Consider the following 18,366-nt stretch of genomic DNA (forward strand, 5'->3'; position numbering starts at 1 on the left):
TTTATCGGGTACAGAGAGCTTTTTAATGATTTATTCCTTAAGAACAACTGAGAATTCGTTCCTTCCATGGATCGTGACTTCTGGTCAGGCAGTGTCAACTGTCTAGACAACCGGGCAAAGCGTCAACCATCCTGAGGTCCGCAGCATCCAGCATTGGTGCGGATCCTGAGTAAACGCACAGTGGATACACGAGAGGGCAGATCAGATGTCGGGGGTGGGGCGCATCAGACAAGGTGCACAAAAGATTCTAAAAAACGGGTCTGTGCTGAAGAGAACTGACTGAGAATAACTTTAGGTAAATGGGTTTCTTAAGAATGCTGATGGAGGGGGGGAGAGGTGTGGGGGCGAGAGGGCCACTGAAAAAAAAAAAAGGGGTTCAATATACACAAATAATGATGGCTTCCAACTCCCAAGGCCGTGTGCCCGGCACTAAGCAAGCTGACCCTTCGCTGGGGCCAGACGCCCAGATGGCCTTCTGGAACCCGGGCCGGTGCCCTGCTGGGAGGCGAAGCAGGGGATGTGGGGCGGGCAGGGGCCTTGGAGGAGGAGCGGGTGGGCAGGGAGGCGAGGCCTGGCCCGCCACAGTCCTGCCCCTGGCCCCTGGGAGCTTCCCTCCTGTGTCCGGCCGCCCGGGCGAAGGGGTTAATGCTATGGCCAACGGGGCGGCCTGGCGGGCCCGGTGGGCTCAGGCCTGGGCTCAGTGGGGCGGGTGGCGCCGCTCGGCCAGGCCCCCGCGGCCCAGCACCTCCCCGCTGAACTGGTAGGTGAGCTTCTTCTTGACCTTCTTGACCTCGCCCGTCTTGCCGTAGTTGCGCAGCGCTCGGGCCATCTTCTGGTAGGTCATCTTCTTGCGGTTGCCCTTCTGGATGCCCCAGCGGTGCGCCAGCGCCTCCTTGTGCTTGGACGAGAACTGGAACGTGCCCTTGTCCTTGTCCACCCACCAGATGCTGTCCTTCATGTCGCCGCTGCGCAGCAGGTCCAGCAGGAACTGGTACAGGCGGATCTTCTTCTTGCTGCCTGCGGCCGGAGACGGTCAGCGCCCACGCGGGGGACCCAGCCCGCCTCCCGGTGACGTGGGACCGCCCCCTCATTCCCTTCCGGGTGGGGTGGTCGCAGGGGCGGGGCTACGGCCAGCGTGGCGCATGCGCACGCCCACAGCGCAGGTGCTCATACCCGGACCGGGGGACACAGGCCCCCCCACCCCCACCCGCGGAACACACGCGAAGACACGTGTTGGCAAACACACACCCATATGCAAGCACTCTGCTCTGTGGCCAGGCTGCCGCGTCCGTGGGCCTTGATCGGGGTGGGGATGGGGCACAAGGGTGGCCAGGGTCAGGGCTGGTCCCAGGCTGGGTCCCCTACCTGTCTCCCCGTGCAGGAGGCCAGGCCCTGGCTCCAGGCCGTCGGCCTCCCCGTCGGACACCTCCAGGGGGGGGCTCTGCCGCTCCCCCTCCTCTTCATCCGAGCTGGGCCGGGCGGGAGACAGCGAGGGGTACGGCAGGCACATCCGGGGCAGGTAGACCTGGAAAGGAGGCAGAAGTAGGGTTGGGGTCCCTGAGGGACGGTGCAAAGCTGAAGGCGGCCAGGTGGGGGGGGTTCCGTGGGGTGAGAGAAGAGGGGGTCCTGGGGCAGGGTGGCCAGGGAGGGGCAGAGGGATATGGGAGAAGGCTGGGGACCCTGGAGGTCGGGCTTGTTACGGGGTCAGACGGGGTCCCCACACACAGAGTGCCGGTTGTGGGGACAAAGTGGCTCCTGACACCCAGCCTGTCTCCCTGGTTTGGGCGGAGGAAGGTGCCATGTGGACAGGCAGCTGCCCTGGGGTGAGGGGCTGAGGAGGAGGGTCGGTAAAGGGAGTCAGCGGGGAGATGGAGAGATCAGCGGATTTCAGGACTCAGTGACTTGGATGCCAGAACCACGAGGAGCCAGTGAACGGGGTGGGGGCACTAGCCCCGGAGTTTCAGAGGGCCCGTGATGAGGCCCCAGGGGGTCAGAAGGACCAGTGTGTGTGTGTGTGTGTGTGTGTGTGTGTGTGTGGGGGGGGCGGGGTGGGAATGGTCCGGGCTCTGTCCTCGGTGGGGTAAGAGCAGATAAGGGGTGTGGGGTCACGAGGTCAGCCGAGGGGTCAGGAGGCAGCCGTTGGGGCTCCGGCCACCGTTGGCGCTGTGGGGCAGGAAGCCCAGTTGAGTAAGAGCCTGTGTCAGCTTCCTGCGGAGTGCCCGCCTCACCACAGGCACAGGGCCGGGCCAGGGCGGGGCGCGGCGGCCCTGCAGGCACGCACCTGGTGACTGAGGTTGGCGTGGGGAGGAGCCATGGGGGGTTCGAGCACGTGCATCTGCTCCAGCTCCATGTGGCGGTAGAGCTGCTGCAGCTGTGGGGGCTGGACGCTCTGCAGCTCCGTGAAGTGGTTCTCAGGGAAGCTCTCAAACTCGCTGTGCACGTGGTGCGGATGAAAGTCCCAGTAATGGTCTGCGGGCCAAAGCAGGAGGGGCTTATGATTGTATAAAATATGAGCAATAATAGTATACATTATATATCATTATATATAATAACGATATTAATATATGTAACAATAATAGCATATATAAAAACAATAGCACCAGGCTGTGTTCCCTATCATAATCACCACCGCCATTCTGGACTGCAGATTGGCATTAATCGTAGCACCACCCACCCTGCTATTTTCCGACCCCCAATTCCACAGATGGGTCTTCCCCAGGTAGCTCAAAAGGTAAAGAATCTGCCTGCAATGCGGGAGACCAGGTTTCGATTCCTGGGTCGGGAAGATCTCCTGGAGGAGGGCATGGCAACCCTCTGCAGTATTCTTGCCTGGAGAATCCCATGAACAGAGGAGCCTGGCGGGCTGCGGTCCATGGGGTCGCAGAGAGTCAGTCAGGCACGACTGAGGGACTTTAGAATACTCAGAATATGCTATGGATGAGGACACTGAGACTTGGAGAGGCTACATGACCCACCCCCGGTCAAAGGCCACATTGGAGGCAAAGCCTTTGTTCTCAACAACCCATCTACCCTGCCTCCCACGCCCATCAAGAGGATGCTGGCTTTTGAGCCAGAGTCCGAAAACGGGCGTTTCCTTTCTGTGTGGCCTCAGGCACAGGCATTGACCCCTCTGTCAAATAGGAATGCTAGAAACTAGGAGGACCCATGCAAGTTCACATTTGTAAAACCCCCTAGCCCCAGAGGCCGCACTCGGGAGTGTGTGGAGTAGCTTCTCCTCCCCTTCAGACGCAGCAGAGGTTCCTGAGCTGACTGGCTGCCCGTAGTCACAGCTCACCGCCCCGTCACATGGCCGAGGTGTGACTGCAGAGTCACAGGGCTGACATTCCTCAGCCAAGCCCCTCCAAGGCCGTGTCCTTGGGGAGCTGCACCTGAGTCCCAGGGAAGTCGCCACGGCACCTGAGGCTTTCCCGGAAAGCCCCTGGTGGGTGCTTTCAGAGTCTGCGGTAGGGTGGATTTGAGTTTGGGGAACAGCTCCATGCCACTGGGAGCCCTGCCTGGGCCTAGAGCCGGTCTTCAACGTGGTTACTCTGGGCACCTTTTCCAGGAACAAAAACCACCACACGTCTGAGGACTTCCTGGGTACAACTTGGAGTCCAAAAGAAGATGTGACAAAGTGCCAAGAGGAATTTTTCTCGTGTCACCCAGAGAGGGAGAGTACAGGATGCTAAGACAGGCCACCATCTCCGGGACTGGCACAGGGCCCTGCAGGGGGACCGTCACCAACGCCTGTGCGTGTCTCTGTGTGTCTGTCTGTCTCCCCCCTCTCTTTCTCTCTCACAAACACATCGCTGCTCACGCATCCCTGAGAAATGACACGTGTTGTCTTGGCTCTGCACTGGCTCTCAGAAGACTCACTCATTTTCCAATCCTGCTCTGTGGTGGCTTTGCCTTGTGACCCTGAGCAAGACATTTTATCTGCCTGAGCCTCTGATTCTGCAAAAGTCAGAGACCCAGCTGGGCGGTTACTGAGGTCCGATTCACATGTGGAATTGTTTGAACCCACAGTCCAGACTCCCACTTCCGTGAAGCTGCATGGCATAGGGGAACTAATTGGGGCAGAGCTGGGTTTGAATGCTGGCTCTGCCACTCACCCTTGAGTGACACTGGGCAGGTCGTTCTGCTTCTCTATGCCTGTTGCCTCCGCTGTGAGATGGGGTTAATAACTACACCCAGCTCACGTCATAGCCTTGCTGTGAGGATTAAATGAGCTAATGCTTGCAAGGCACTTTGAATGGAACCTGGCACAAAGTAAGACTCAATAAACATTAACTATTATCATTCCAGGCTTCCCAGGTGGCTCAGTGGTAAAAAATCTGCCTGTGTAGGAGGAGTTGCAGGAAACACAGGTTCAATCCCTGGGTTGAGAAGATCCCTTGGAAGGAAATGGCAACCTACTCCAATATCCTTGCCTGGAGAATCCCATGGACAGAGGACCTGGTTTGTTACAGTCCATGGGGTTGCAAAGAGTCGGACACATGAGCGACTGAGCACACGCACACCCGTTATCCTTATAGTGATAATTATTATGAATGTTTAATGCTGTCTTTAGAGAGCCTAAATCAGCACCTGAGCAAACAGCAGATACTTTAATACTTATCAATTCCTCATCTTCCCCTGCTCTCTGCCACCTTAGTCCATGGTCCAGAGAAGTAGTTTGAGGGATCCTGGCCGTCTCTTTCTCCCAGAAGCTCAAGTTGGGACCCCAAGGTTGCACCAAGGGCAGAGGACTGTGTTTTTTCACCTTCATATTCCCAGTGCCTGGATGCAGTAGGTGTCTTGATGCCTTTGAACTGTGCTGTTGGAGGAGACTCTTGAGAGTCCCGTGGACTGCAAGGAGACCCAACCAGTCCATCCTAAAGGAAATCAGTCCTGAATAATCATTGGAAGGACTGATGCTGAAGCTGAAACTCCGATACTTTGGCCACCTGATGTGAAGAATTGACTAATCTGAAAAGACCCTGATGCTGGGAAAGATTGAAGGTGAGAGGAGAAGGGACAACAGAGGATGAGATGGTTGGATGGCATCACCAACTTAATGGACATGAGTTTGAGTAAGCTCCAGGAGTTGGGGATGGACAGGGAGGCCAGGTGTGCTGCAGTCCATGGGGTTGCAAAGAGTTGGACACGACTGAGAGACTGAACTGGACTGAACTGCAATGCAGTGAGCACTGAACAAGCATTTCCTGAGTGAATGCATGAATCCTAGCTTCTTAAGAACTCTGACTCTCCTCCACCAAATTATCCAAATCTGAAGGGAAAACAAAACAAAATGACACTTATTTTGTACTTTCATCTTGCCTTGCATTAATAAGACCCAGAAATTCTCCCCTTGCTGAGAGAGAGTTGGCTCTCTGGGGCTCTGGGGTGCTTGAGTGGATCCAGGTTCCTTTCAGCTGTAGATCTGCCCTGGAGCCTCACTCCAGGCCCTTCCCATTTTGCCTTCTCCTGCCCAGGCCGAGGTGCCCAGATCTTCATAGAATGCCTTATCCTGCCTGTGCATGCATGCCAAGTCCCTTCAGTGGTGTCCGACGCTTTGCCACCCCATGGGCTGTAGCCAGCCAGGCTCCTCCATTTCGGGGATTCTCCAGGCAAGAATACTGGAGTGGGTTGCCATGCCCTTCTCCAGGGGAACTTCCTGATCTTTATAGAATGCTTTATCCTCCCCCTCAAATCTTCACACCTACTCCAGGTCTTTTTTGGGTTTTTTTTTGGAGGGGGCGGGTTTTGGCCGTGCCGTGTGGCATGTGGGGTCTTAGTTCCCCTACCAGGGATCAGACCCGTGCCACCTGCATTGGAAGCACAGAGTCTCAATCCCTTGACCCCCAGGGAAGTACCCCCTACTCAGTTCTGGCTTGAGGGCTGAGTTCTCTCTCTCTCGGTCCCCGCCTCTGTCCCAGCTCCACGTGAGACCCACGGGCTTGTTCTGGCGGTCCCAGCTTAGGGCCAGCACTTCCCACAGCAGGTCTCAGCACCCCCCGATTCGAGTCACTTTGGGGGCCAGAAAAGCTTGCAGATTTGGGGCCCATCGGAGACCCATGCGATCTGCAGTGCTGGAAGGAGACGGGAGAGTCTGGCCTTTCACAGCACCCTGCAGAGGTTCGTTTGCTCACTGAGGCTCAGGAATCCTGCCCCAGGGTCGCTGAAACCTGCAACAGAGACTCTTGGGCTACAATTAAGGTTTCAAAAGGCCCAACGGAAACCTTTCCTCTACCCTTGATTTTGAGTGCTCCGGCAGTTATATAATAAACACTGGTAGGCAGAGATGAGTCGTCTGAAGGAACATCATGCCACAAGTCCATCCTTAGGCAAAGGTCAGCACTCTGGGCTCTTTGACTGCCCAGGAATGCTTTGCTAAATCCCTGCTTGTCACTTTGAGAGGTCATCCAGACTCTCCTGCCACTTATGTCCCCTTAGTATGACTTTCTGCTCCTCAGAAGGACATAGTGTCAGGACTTCCCTGGTGGTCCAGTGGCTAAGACTCTGCGCTTCCGATACAAGGGGCCAGAGTTCAATCCCTGGTCAGGCAACTAGATCTCACAGGCTCCAGCTAAGACTTTGAACGCTGCAACTAAAAGAAAAAAAAGAAAAAAGATCCCACATGCCACAATTGGATTAAAAAAAAAAAAAAAGACCAGGCATGAAGCAATGAAGATCGAAGTTCTGTGTGCCACACCTAAGACCAGGTGCAGTCAATACATAAATATGAAAAATTATAATACAGAGTATAGCGTCATTCGCATATCCAGAGAGAGCTCTGGACCTTCCCTTCTGGAACCTGTAGGGCATTCAACACGTACTAGGCTTCAGTCAATATTTGGTTAAATGACCAGTGGAAGCTTACTTTTAACGTGTTTTTATGTACCAGGCACTGTCCTAAGTACTTAATCCACATTATGTCCCTCAGTCCTCACCATAGCTCGGACAAAGTGGCCACTATGGTCTGATCTTCCTTTTGCATATGAGGAAGCTATGACTCAGAGACATAAAGTCCCTCGCCCACAGATAGTCATTGGTAGAGTCAGGATCCAAACCCACCTGTGTATGACTCCAGGGACTAAACTCTTATCCCTATGCCATACCTCCACTGAGGACCAAGACAGCCAGTGAAAGCTTTAAGTAAGACGCATGGTGACAGAATTTACGGACTGCTACTATCCATCTGTCTGTCTACCATCATTTACCCCTCATTCATTATTCATCCTCTATCCATCATCCATCCACCATCCAGCATCATCCATCTGTTATCCATCCATCCGTCTATCCATCCATCCATCCATCCATCCATCATCCAAATATCATCTATCCATCGTTCACTCATTCATCATCCATCATTTAACCCACCCATCCATCCATTTATCCACCCATCCATCACTGAACCTTTATTCATCCAGCCAGCAATGACCCATTCATCAACATCTTTGACTTCCACCCTCTAAACCAGCTTCCAGTCTGGAACCAAAGTCCTACCCACACATCCTATTGCTACTCAGTTTTTTGTGTCACTAACACCTAGATGTCACTAGGACGAAAATAAAATGATATTCAAAACAATCCCCCCCCACACACACAAAATGCAAGCCTTAAGTGTCATTCAGTTGACCTTATCTCCTTCAAGCAGAAACCCCAGCCTGAAGCCATGGCTCTCACCAGGAGAGGAGAAGTAAGATCAAGACTAAGAAGGAAAATGAGGAATTAAGAAAGCAAGGAATGAGGGAAAAAAACCTTCGCAGGAAATCACAGACCACTGGACAAGGGCTCCTTAATCCCAGCCCTCCTGCACATTATTCAAACATGGAAACTGAGGTCCCAGCAAGCAGAGAGCTCCAGGTCTCACGATCCTTATTATTTCTTACACTGTATCCTAATTATTACGATTTTAGTTCTTTCCTTTGTTAAAAAAGATAAATCTGGCAGGGCCTATGTTTTATTCATCCTACAGCACCTGGCAATGTCCCTGGGATGGAAGCAAGGTTTGGTAGGGGAAGGAAGGACACTTCAGAAGGTGAATGAAATGAATGGATGATTAGAAGACTCTGAATAAACTGTGGTATGTGAATAATAATAAACTGTGAATCTGTGGGATGAAAAGATGAAAAGTGTGTAGACAGGTGGAATGATGGAGAGAATGGTCATACTTTGGAACTCTATTTCCTCCATCAATCCCACTGCAAATAGCATTAGGATGGCTATTATCTAAAAACAGAACAACCCGGGCTGACTGTATAGCGCAGGGAACTACATTCACTATCCTGTAATAACAGAATGAAGGAGAATCTGAAAAACAATATGTATATACATGTATATATACATATATATAATCAGTGAGTCACTTTGCTGAACACATGACATTGTAAATTAACTACACTTCATTTTTTTAGTGGTTAAAAAGGCAGAAAATTATGAATTTTGGCAAGGATGTGGAGCAGTGGAATCCTTGTGCACTGTTGGTAGGAGAGTACAATGGTGCAACCGCTAAGGAAAAACAGCATGCTTGGTCTTCAAACAATTAAAAATAGAATTATCTTACAACCCAGCAACTCTACTTCTGGGCATATAGTCTCAAAGAACTGGAAGCAGGATCTTCAAAGAGGCATTTTAACACCTATGTTCACAGCAGCGTTATTCACAGCGACCAAAAGACAGAAGCAACCCACGTGTCCATCAACAGGTGAATGGGAAAACAGAATGTAGTATATCCACACAACGGAATATTACTCAGCTTCAAAAAGGAAGGAATTCTGATGTACACTGCAACACGGATGAATCTGCAGGTTTTATATGTTAAATAAAAGAAGCCAGTCACGAAAAGAGAAATACTGCATGATTCCACTAAGATGAGGTACTTAGTGCCGTCAAAGTCATAGGAATGGAAAGTAGAATGGTGGTTGCCGGGGGCTGAGGGGAGGGGGCAATGGGAGGCACCGTTTAATTGGTCCAGAATGCCAGTTTCGCAAGATGAACAGCGTTCTGGAGCTGGATGGTGGGGGATGGTAGCGCAGCAACATGTCCTTGAGCCGCCGAACTATACATGTGCAGATGGTTAAGATAGTACATGTTATACTGTATACATTTTAATCACAACTTAAAGATGATAAACAGCAAGTTCTATGAGCCCTACCTTGAGAATCTATCCTGAATCCGTCTGCTCTTTTTTGTCTGTCTCGCCACTACTCTTGGCCAAGTCACCGTCATCTCGTGTCTGGATTATTCCAGTGGTTTCCTCCTGGACTTACCCCTGTTCCTACTCTTGCCTCCTCTCCAGCTATTCTCCACCCAGAAATTAGAGTGATTTAAAAAAAAACAAACTTATTCAGTGGAACCACTAGGTATTGGGAGAAGACACTAAAAACTTCCCGAGAGATAAAACAAAACTAAACAGGAAAAAAATTAAACAAAACCCCAAAATGGTTACATTCAAAAAAGAGGATATGGAATGACATCAGATTTCCTAAGAAAAACTGTAGTAACCTGAAGACAGTAGAGAAATGCTTTCAGTTTCAATGAGAAAAAAAAAATTTTTTTTCAACTTAGACTTCTATACACAGCCAAACTACTGTTAATCAGGTGAGACCAGAAAGACAGCAGGTGACACAAACAGCAATAAAACCTTACCTCCCAGACATCCTCTCTTAGGAGAGCATAATGCTATGAGTAACAGATCCTTACATAATTTTCACTTTCTAAGCCTCTTATATGGAGTAGCTCACTCCATCCTTAGGGCAGTCCTGTGAAGTAGGTCTCATGAGTGAGAAGCTGAGGCCCAGAGGGGTGAGACATCTTCCCTGTGGTCACCCTACCCGATAATGGGGAGATGGGGCGTGACTCCCGGCAGCCTGGCTGCGGGGTGGGGGCCTCCGTCACTGCTGCTCAGCCCTCACACACAGCGATGAGAACGTACAGGTAATCAAAGCACGCAGCGTGGCTCAGCTGTGGGCCATGTTCACATGGTCCAAACCATGGAAAATTCAGACGTCAATTTAACAAACTTAGAACACAGACAAAGGGACTTTCCCGGTGGTCTAGTGGGTAGGACTTCATGCTCCCAATGTAGGGGACCAGGCTTGGATTCCTGATCAGGGCACTAAAAGCCCGCATGACGTGAATGTTGAGTGTTAGTTGTTAGGCCGTATCCGACTCTTTGTGACCCCATGGAAGGTAGCCCACCAGGCTCCTCTGTCCATGGAATTCTCCAGGCAAGAATACTGGACTGGGTAGCCATTCCCTTCTCCAGGGGATGTTCCTGACCCAGGGATCCAACCCAGGTCTACCACATTGCAGACAGATTCTTTACCCTCTGAGCCACCAGGGAAGCCCCCACAGGTGGGACATGGCCAAAAAGTGAAAAAAAATTATTAAAAATAGAATACAGAGGAAGACAAATGCTGTATGATCTCACTTATATGTGGAATCTTTAAAAAAAAAAAAACAATTCAGAAAAGGAGGTCAGATTGGTGTTTGCCAGAAGTAGTGAGAGATGGGGGAGATTGGGTGCCAGCGGTCTAAAGTGCAAACTTTCAGCTGTGAGATAAATAAGCCCTGGGGATGCCAGGCACAGAATGACTAGGGCTAACTGCTATATGGTAACTTCGAAAGCTAAGAGTAGCTCCTGAAAATTCTCATCACAAGGGGAAAAACTTTTTGTAACTGTATGAGGAGACAGATATTAACTAAACTTACGTGGTAATCATTTCCCAACGTATAGGTGTGTGAAGTCATTAGCTATTACACCTTAAACTCATACACTGATGTTGTATATCATAACAGCAATAAAATGAAAAAAAGGGGAAAAGTTACTGTAACTATTTTGGTATGTGTGAAGAAGTATGTGTGTGTGCTATAAATAACTAGAAAGTCAAATACTCATCTTTCATAGTACAATAGATTTCTCTAAGTAAAAAATCAAGCTAGATTCATCTCCACCTGGCATATAGAAAGTCCTCAATAAATGTTTGTGAATTAATAAATAAATGCTGTTCTAAGTCTCTATTTCAAACTTTCATGTATATACTTCCATTTCCCTGTAATAGAAAGACTGGAAAAATAGCTTTTAACTATCTCTGATGTGCTGGATAGGCCATAGGGAAACAACTCTGATAAATTTATGTAAAAAGTAGCAGATTGCAGAACAGCATGATACTGCAGTTCATTTCTGAATGGATAGGATATGTGTGGATGTATACACTTACAAACATGCAGGATTATACACCTCAAATAAGTATCTGCTAGAATTGACCAAGATGGCTATTGGTGCGGGGTGAGAATGAGAAGCAGGTAATAATATTTTCCTTCATACGCTGCTGTATTTTAAAATTGTTTGCAACGGGTATTTCTTGTTTGAATAATTAAAATTAAACATCTATAATTTCTCTGGATATTTACCAGACACACACACACACACACACAAGGTTACTCAGATCGTGTCATTTCTTTCCTCAGCCCCTCCAGTGGCTTCCCATTAGGCCTGGGAACCACGACAAGCTCCCGCTGCAGTCCTCGGCCTGTGCGGTACTCCCCTGCAGACCGGCCTCCCTTCCCGTCCTTTCTGCTTCCCGTGCTCCCTGCCCACCCTGGTCCCCATCCAGGTCCCTCCTGCTCTTGCACCTGCTGTTCCCACTCCTAGAACACTTGTGCCTCCCTGTCTGTGCATTCATGTGCCTTCAAGGCACTCAGATTTCCACCCGAGGGCCTCACCCGGGGGCCGTTCACCCCTGGAGCTCTGTCCTGCGGGCATACCCCTGGCAGCTTAAACCTGACATCTGTACCCAGAGATGCCATCTGTGGCAAGTCCTTCTTTAGGGCCCTCACATGCAGATGGCAGAGCCTGACTCACGGTACTGTGCTTTCTACAGGACGTCTTTAGAGCATGTCTGCTAATTCAGCTGTTCCCCGTCTCTCTCTCTCACTGGACTGTAAGCTCCACGAGGGCAGTGGCCTTGCCCGGCCTGCTCCTTGTGGCAAATCCAGCGCCTAGAACAGGGTCAGGTCCACAGCATGTAATCAGGGGCTATTTGGCAGATGGACAAGAGGGGATGAGTGGACAAGTGGACTGGACAGCAAGCGTTGGAAGGACAGGTGGCTGAGGGGGAGCTGGGCGGATGGCAGGGAGCGGACGGCTGGGTGAATGCTGGGTCATCGGGAGATGAGCCTGTTGATGTCACAGAACCTTCTGTGCTTCTCCACTCCCTGTCGACCTGCTGGCTTTCTCTACAGGGCTCACTCCATCAGCCAGCCCCAGGCCTACCTGGTTTCTAGAGTATATAAATAGCACCCCTGTATTATAGGAAGGGAGAATGCAGCTTCAGTAGACCCAAAGGAAAGGCACCCAGACCCAGGGAGACTGAGAAGGGGTCAGGCCAGGGGAGAAACGATCCCTGACACTAGCTAAAAGGGGTCAGAGGCCTCCCTGAGTTTGCAAGGACCTGAGCGGACCTGCTGCCTGGAGCCACCAGGGGGCGCCAGTCCTCAAGCAGGGACCTGCTTAGGTCCCAGACTGGGCAGAAGCAGGTGTAGGGCTGGTGTGGAGTCAGGGAGAGTCAGCCCCCGACCCTGGCAGTGGGAGCTGGAGGTAGAGCTGGAGAAGGGAGACTCTCTAAACCGTCTCTGGATTTTCCCCAGAAAGGGTGCATTTCTTGTAGAAGTATAAAATTTAAAAGTATGGGGGTGGGGCGGGGGGGAAGGATGTTTTTAAAGTCTTTCTAGTCCTCAAGTTCTGAAAGGATTTTGTGTGTTCCCAGATATGGCCTCAAAGGATGTCCACCCCTTACTCCCAAGATACGGTTTCCAGCTGTAGTCTTTAGAATGGATGTCAGGTGTGAGTTCCAGGCAAAACTGTTTGCAGGCTTTGCCATCTGGATGTGAGGGCCCTAAATAAGGACTCGCCACATATGGCATCTCTAGGTACAGACATCAGGCTTAAACTGCCAGAGGTGTGCCAGCAGAATGAAGCCCCAGGTGTGAGCGGCCCCCAGATGAGGCCCTCGGGTGAAACCTTCCTTGGCTGAGGCAGAGCATGCCTGTCCCTGTGGGGTTGCAGACACCCTGCTGTCTGGCTTGCCTAGGCCTCCAGACCCCCTGAAGAATCCCTCAGTGAAGACCCAGTAACCAGGCCACCTCGCCTTTGGTTCAGAGATATTCCATCAATACACCGAGATCTACCACCAGTGATCTCTCTTAGCGGTCCCAGACACTGAAGGTCTCTCTCCCTTCCCCTGAATTTGCTTCAGGATTGACCTGGGCTTTGGGGTGGGGGGCAGTTAGACCCAGATAGAAAAAAGCCCTGGCCCAGGCCCCATCCTCACCGCCCCGCACCCCCACCGGCAGACAGGGTTTCAGCCCTGCTGAATGAACAGCTCTCAAGTGGGAGCGGTTCTGCCCCACCGCCCCCACCGCCAGGGGACATTTGGCAGCTCTGGAGACATTTTTGGTTGTCATGATTGGCAGGAATGCTGGCAAATACCCTACAAGGCGCAAGACAGACCTCGCAGCGTGGACCTATCCAGCCCCAATGTCAATAGACAGACGCTGTTAGTCACACACAGCAGAGCCTGGGGCTGCACCAATGGAGTTCAGGGTCACGGGCGGTGACAAGAATGGAGAGGGAGAGGGGGGGTTGGGGGAGGAGAAGACCCAGGGTTCGATCCCTGGGTCGGGAAGATCCCCTGGAGGAGGAAATGGCAACCCACTCCAGTATTTTTGCCTAGAGAATCCCCAGAACAGAGGAGCACAGCAGACTACAGTTCCGTGGGGCCGCAAAGAGTTGGACATGAATGAGCGACTAAGGAAGCCAAAAAAAAATGAGAGAGCACTGGACCTGGAGCAGACAGAGCTGGGTCGCAGCGACCAGTTGCACCTCCTTGTACAAGTCCCGTAGCCTCTCCGCCTGTTTCGTCAGGTGTAAACAGGCCAAAAGGATTGGATGAGAAGATAAAACAGGGAAGAAGCTCACCATGCCTGCACACCAAGGCTGCTCCAGAAATGCGCGCTGGGGGTGTGGGATATTGGTGGGGAGCAGGAGCATGGGGATTTAGGGTAGGGAATTCATGTCCCTGAGAGCTAACTGGATCCGATCCTCGGGATTCCAAAGAAGCCTCAGGAAGGGTATGCTTTTCCCTCCCCCAGAACGCAGCGGCGCTGGGGCCAGGCCAGGCTGGGGAAGTCAGGGCAGGGCGGGGCCCGCTACTCACCGCTGTGGCTTTCTCCATCACTGCTGAGATAGGGGTAATATTCGTGCGTTTGGCGTTGGTAGAGATCCGTGTCATAGGGAACTAGGTCTTCCGATGGCTGCTGAGAGAGGAGGGGGTCAGAACTCGGAGTGCGGCGGGGAGAACCCAGCCAAGTTGGCAGGACCCCCCCCCAGGATGTTGGGTCCACACTGAGCCTCTTTATCAGGCCTACAGCCCTCGCTCTGCTTGCAGCTGGGAGAGGCCACGCAGAGCGCAAGCGGGGGACCCAGGGATGCAAGGGCCTCAGCTCCGGCAGAAAGGGGATGACAGAGACCCTGGGGGTCAGAGGTCAAAAGAAGACAGGTCTGAGGGGACAGCCCAGTGGCTCCCCTGGCCACCTTACACTCACGCTCCACTGAATGCCCAGGTCCCAGCCTCATACACTCACCCGCTCACGGTCACACTGACATGCCTACACCACCCCCCACACACACATCCACTCACAGCCCTCACACTCACCCCGGGCACACATGCCAGTACACACCCACCTGTAGGTGCTCGCAGAGTCCCTGGGGTTGACACGCGAATCCAACCCCTTGCCTCCAAGCGCACTGACACACACACTCACGCCCGTGTCCTTGCTCGGTCACTCATGTTCCTGCACGCCCATCGCCTGCACACAGGCTTGTCCTCCTGCCGTAGCCCCCCAGGCCCCCAGGCTCTCTGGCTGCCCGATGTCCAGGTCCCAGGGCGGCTCAGGGCCCCCACCCCCACGCTGGCCGTTCACGCCGATGGGCTTTATAGGGCTCACCCTGCGCAACGCTGGGGCCATGGCTTTGGGGGCCTCTCCCTCCTCTCCTTTCCTCTGGGGACACTCCCTGGTCCCCCTCCCTCCGTCTCCCAATCCCTCTCCCCTCAACCCTACTCCCTGGCCAGGCACTGGGACATGCACCCAGAGGCTTCCCAACAGTCACCAGGCCTCTCCCCACCCCCGCTCATGTGCCCAGGGATTGCACAACTGCCACCCCGGCCCTCAGGGCTTGATTTGGGGGCCAGAGCTGCCTTGGGAGCCCACCCTCCCAGGACCCACTCCGCGTCACACCTGGACTGGGCCAGGGGGCTCAGGGGGCTCGCGTGGAGCCCAGGAGGACATGTCTCCCGCTCAGCTCTAGCTGGGGTTCAGGGATTGAGAGGTCAAGGGTCAGAGACAGGGTGGCCGGGCCCCGGGGCCTCTGACTGTCTTGAGGCAGAGTGGGCTCCTCCTGGGACCACCCCCCTGTCACCCCCTGCCTGTCCCCCCCCATCTTCTAGGTGCCAGGTGGGGGTGGGGGGGCCAGGGCCAGGTCAGAGGCTGGCTGGCTTGTCCCATCTGTGGAGGCCCTGCGTGGAGCCTGGCACTGGGTCTGCAAACAGCACAGCCCTACAGAAGGGTGTCAAGCTGGGGTGCCTCCCTGGGGCTCTGGGGCCTGCCTGGGGTGGGGTGGCCGGGGGTAGGGGGAAGGGAGCTGCCTCCAGGCCGGGAAAGCTGAGTCAGATGGGCAGGCCCGGCCAAGCCCTTCCCAGTTACCCCCAGGGCTCCCCGTCCCCAGCTGAGTGGGGAAGGGGGTGAGGAAAGGGAGAGGGGTCCTCTCAGAGGGGACCGGTGGTGTGACACCTGCCAGAGGCTGCAACTGTCACTGAGGGCGGGAGCGGAGGGGCTGTGCCCCAGACGGCCGCCCTGCCATCCCTGGGGTCCCCTGGGACGCCCGCTTCTTCACCTCCGGCCTCAGCCGCTGCCCTCACTCCCGTCTCTCCTTGGACGAGGTCCTCCCCCAGCCCCAATCTCAGCCCCAGGAAGACGCTGCCCTCCTCTCCGCAGTCCCAGCCCCAGCTGCCTGGCCAGTCTCTGCTCCCCTTGCTGTCCCGGCCCCTGCCTCTGCCTCCACCACTCAGGGCCCAAGGCCCAGACCTCTCGGGTCAACAGGCACGTCCTCTGCGCCTGGTGGCGGGGACCCAGGTTTAAGGCAGCCTTGGTCTCCAGGGCACCCAGTCCAGGGCCCGAGACCTCCAGTCTCTTGCCTCCTGCCCTCCAGCCCTTCACCGTCCCAGGGACCGGCTTCCCTCCACACCAGCCTTCCCAGCTCCTCCACCACCAGCTCCCCGCTGCCCTCGCCACCCTCAGCCCAGCCCCCCCACCAGGCCCTTGGAACCCCGGCTGCCACCCAAGCCCCATCTATAAATAACCGTTCAGGCCCCATCGATTACAGCCCCACCGTGGGCCCGGCCCTCAGCCCGCCGGGGCGTGCTTGCTCCAAGGAGGCCGATGGCCCTCTTGCTTGGGTCTCAGGCCCTGGGGCTCCAGGGAGGAAACACCAACTTCCCACTGATAGGGGAAGGCAGGCGGCGGGCTGGCGGGCAGGTGGCGGGCGTCCGAGGGCCGTGGGCTGGGCTGGTGGAGGAGTCCCGATACTCACAGGGGGGACGAGGGGAAACCCTTCCATTTTGCACGCCTGTAACATCCAGCCGAGCTCCGAGCCGGTCAGGTCCCCTGCCTCGGTGGGGGCCAGTGCGGAGCCCCTGGGGATGGGGCGCCCCGTCGGGGGGTGTTGGCGGGGGGGCTGGACCGCTTCGGGGCGGGTGCAGGGCTCAGGCCTGCCCCTTGAGCTACAGGAGCCCTGGGTGAGCCCCCTCCCTTGACATTGCAGGGCCAGCGCAAGTTCCTGATTTTATCGAAGGCCTGCCGCTGGGAGATAGTCCCCTTGGGGTGACATCACCACCCCAGCCCGTTTGCATAAATCTCTTGCGCTACAGGAAGTCTCTGGCCGGCTGGGGCAGGTGGTGCTCCAGGGGCTGGCCTGGGAGGCTGAGGGGGCCAGGCCCCCTGCCCAGAGGAAGCTGGGACTGTGAGGGGCGGCCTTGAGGCCTGGGGTGGGGCGGGAGAATGGGAGGGCGGAAGGCTGGCTGCACCACCACGAGGAGGGCCTTGCTGCCCCCCGGGGTCTGCGGAGGCTCTTTCACCCCAAACCCCGCAGATGCCTACTACTTTTGAGACCCCCCACGCGGCCAACAGTCACTTCCTTGGGGGATCGGAGCTGGTAAGGGTGTCCTCTTGGGGCCTCCATGCTCTGGGGTCAGCCTGGCTAGCCGAGGGCTCTGGTCCGGCTAACTGCCAGGCCTGGCTCTTCCTGGGCCCCTAGGCCCCCAACCCCTCAGTCTTACCCAGCCTGGGGCTGGGCCCTGGGGTCTGGTCTTCAGCATGGTGCTGGTTTCTCTTTCGTTCCACCAGCTTCATTTCCACCAGAAGGATTCTTACACCCTCCCCTCCCAGCTTCCTAAGGATCACCATGCCTTCCACATCTCTGTTCCCAGCCCAGATTTCTCAGTTTCCCCACCCCTTACCAATGCCTGACTGTCAATCGAGTCTTCCTAGTTTACAAACTTTGTCTGTCCATCCATTCATCTATTTTCCCACCCATTTACTTATCTGTTTTGTCAATCCATCTATTCACCCATCAAGCCAGCCATACATTTGTCTTTTGGTTTAATCCAGCTCTTCATTCATCCATTAATCTGTTAGTCTATTATCCATCCACCCATTTGTTTATCTTCTCATCCACTGAGCCATCTATACGTTCATTTATCAGCCCATCCACTTCTTACTCATCCACATTTCCGTCTGTGTATCCATTGCATGTCCAGTGTCAGTCTGATCATTCGTTGGTCCATTCATTCATCTAGCCATCCATCCATTTATGCGTTCTACCATATCAGTTGAGTTCTAGGCTTCATGCCCATACGATATGGCTCAGATGGTAAAGCGTCTACCTGCAATGTGGGAGACCTGGGTTCAGTCCCTGGGTTGGGAAGATCCCCTGGAGAAGGAAATGGCAACCCACTCCAGCACTCTTGCCTGGGAAATCCCATGGACACTGGCGAGTGGCAGGCTACAGTCCATGGGGTTGCAAAGAGTCAGACACGACTGACTGGCTAACACACACAGGGCTTATGCTCAGTCCTGGGGAAAGAGAAAGGTGCTGGACAAGACTCCTGCTTCAGGGAGTTCCTGGTCTAGTCTGCAGGGCAGAAGGATGAATAAGGGAGTTCCTGGTCTAGTCTGCAGGGCAGAAGGATGAATAGAGGTAATTTTTAAATCTTTGGTCTCTGGTAAGCCCACTTCTCCAACTCACTGAGAGCTCACTTTCCT

General features: G+C 53.9%; 1 protein-coding gene across 5 annotated transcripts in view; it reads right to left on the minus strand.

The window, feature by feature from the left end:
- Positions 1-18,366, minus strand: part of SPI1 (Spi-1 proto-oncogene) — a 29,540-nt gene continuing 11,174 nt past the window's right edge. Inside the window, exons 1-5 of one of the 5 annotated variants that reach the window (XM_061381446.1) lie at positions 16,637-16,917; positions 14,205-14,304; positions 2,282-2,469; positions 1,366-1,525; positions 1-1,017 (exon numbers count right to left, since the gene is read on the minus strand). In XM_061381446.1, coding sequence (XP_061237430.1) covers positions 698-1,017; positions 1,366-1,525; positions 2,282-2,469; positions 14,205-14,304; positions 16,637-16,681 — 813 coding nt within the window. In that variant the 5' untranslated portion in view covers positions 16,682-16,917 and the 3' untranslated portion in view covers positions 1-697. Of the gene's footprint in view, positions 1,018-1,365; positions 1,526-2,281; positions 2,470-14,204; positions 14,305-14,994; positions 15,083-16,636; positions 16,918-18,366 lie in introns of those variants that run through there. The other 4 variants (XM_061381447.1, XM_061381450.1, XM_061381449.1 and 1 more) reach the window with 4 other exon arrangements.

The sequence above is a fragment of the Bos javanicus genome, chromosome 15 (genome assembly GCF_032452875.1).
Source record: "Bos javanicus breed banteng chromosome 15, ARS-OSU_banteng_1.0, whole genome shotgun sequence".
Classification (NCBI taxonomy): Eukaryota; Metazoa; Chordata; class Mammalia; order Artiodactyla; family Bovidae; genus Bos; species Bos javanicus.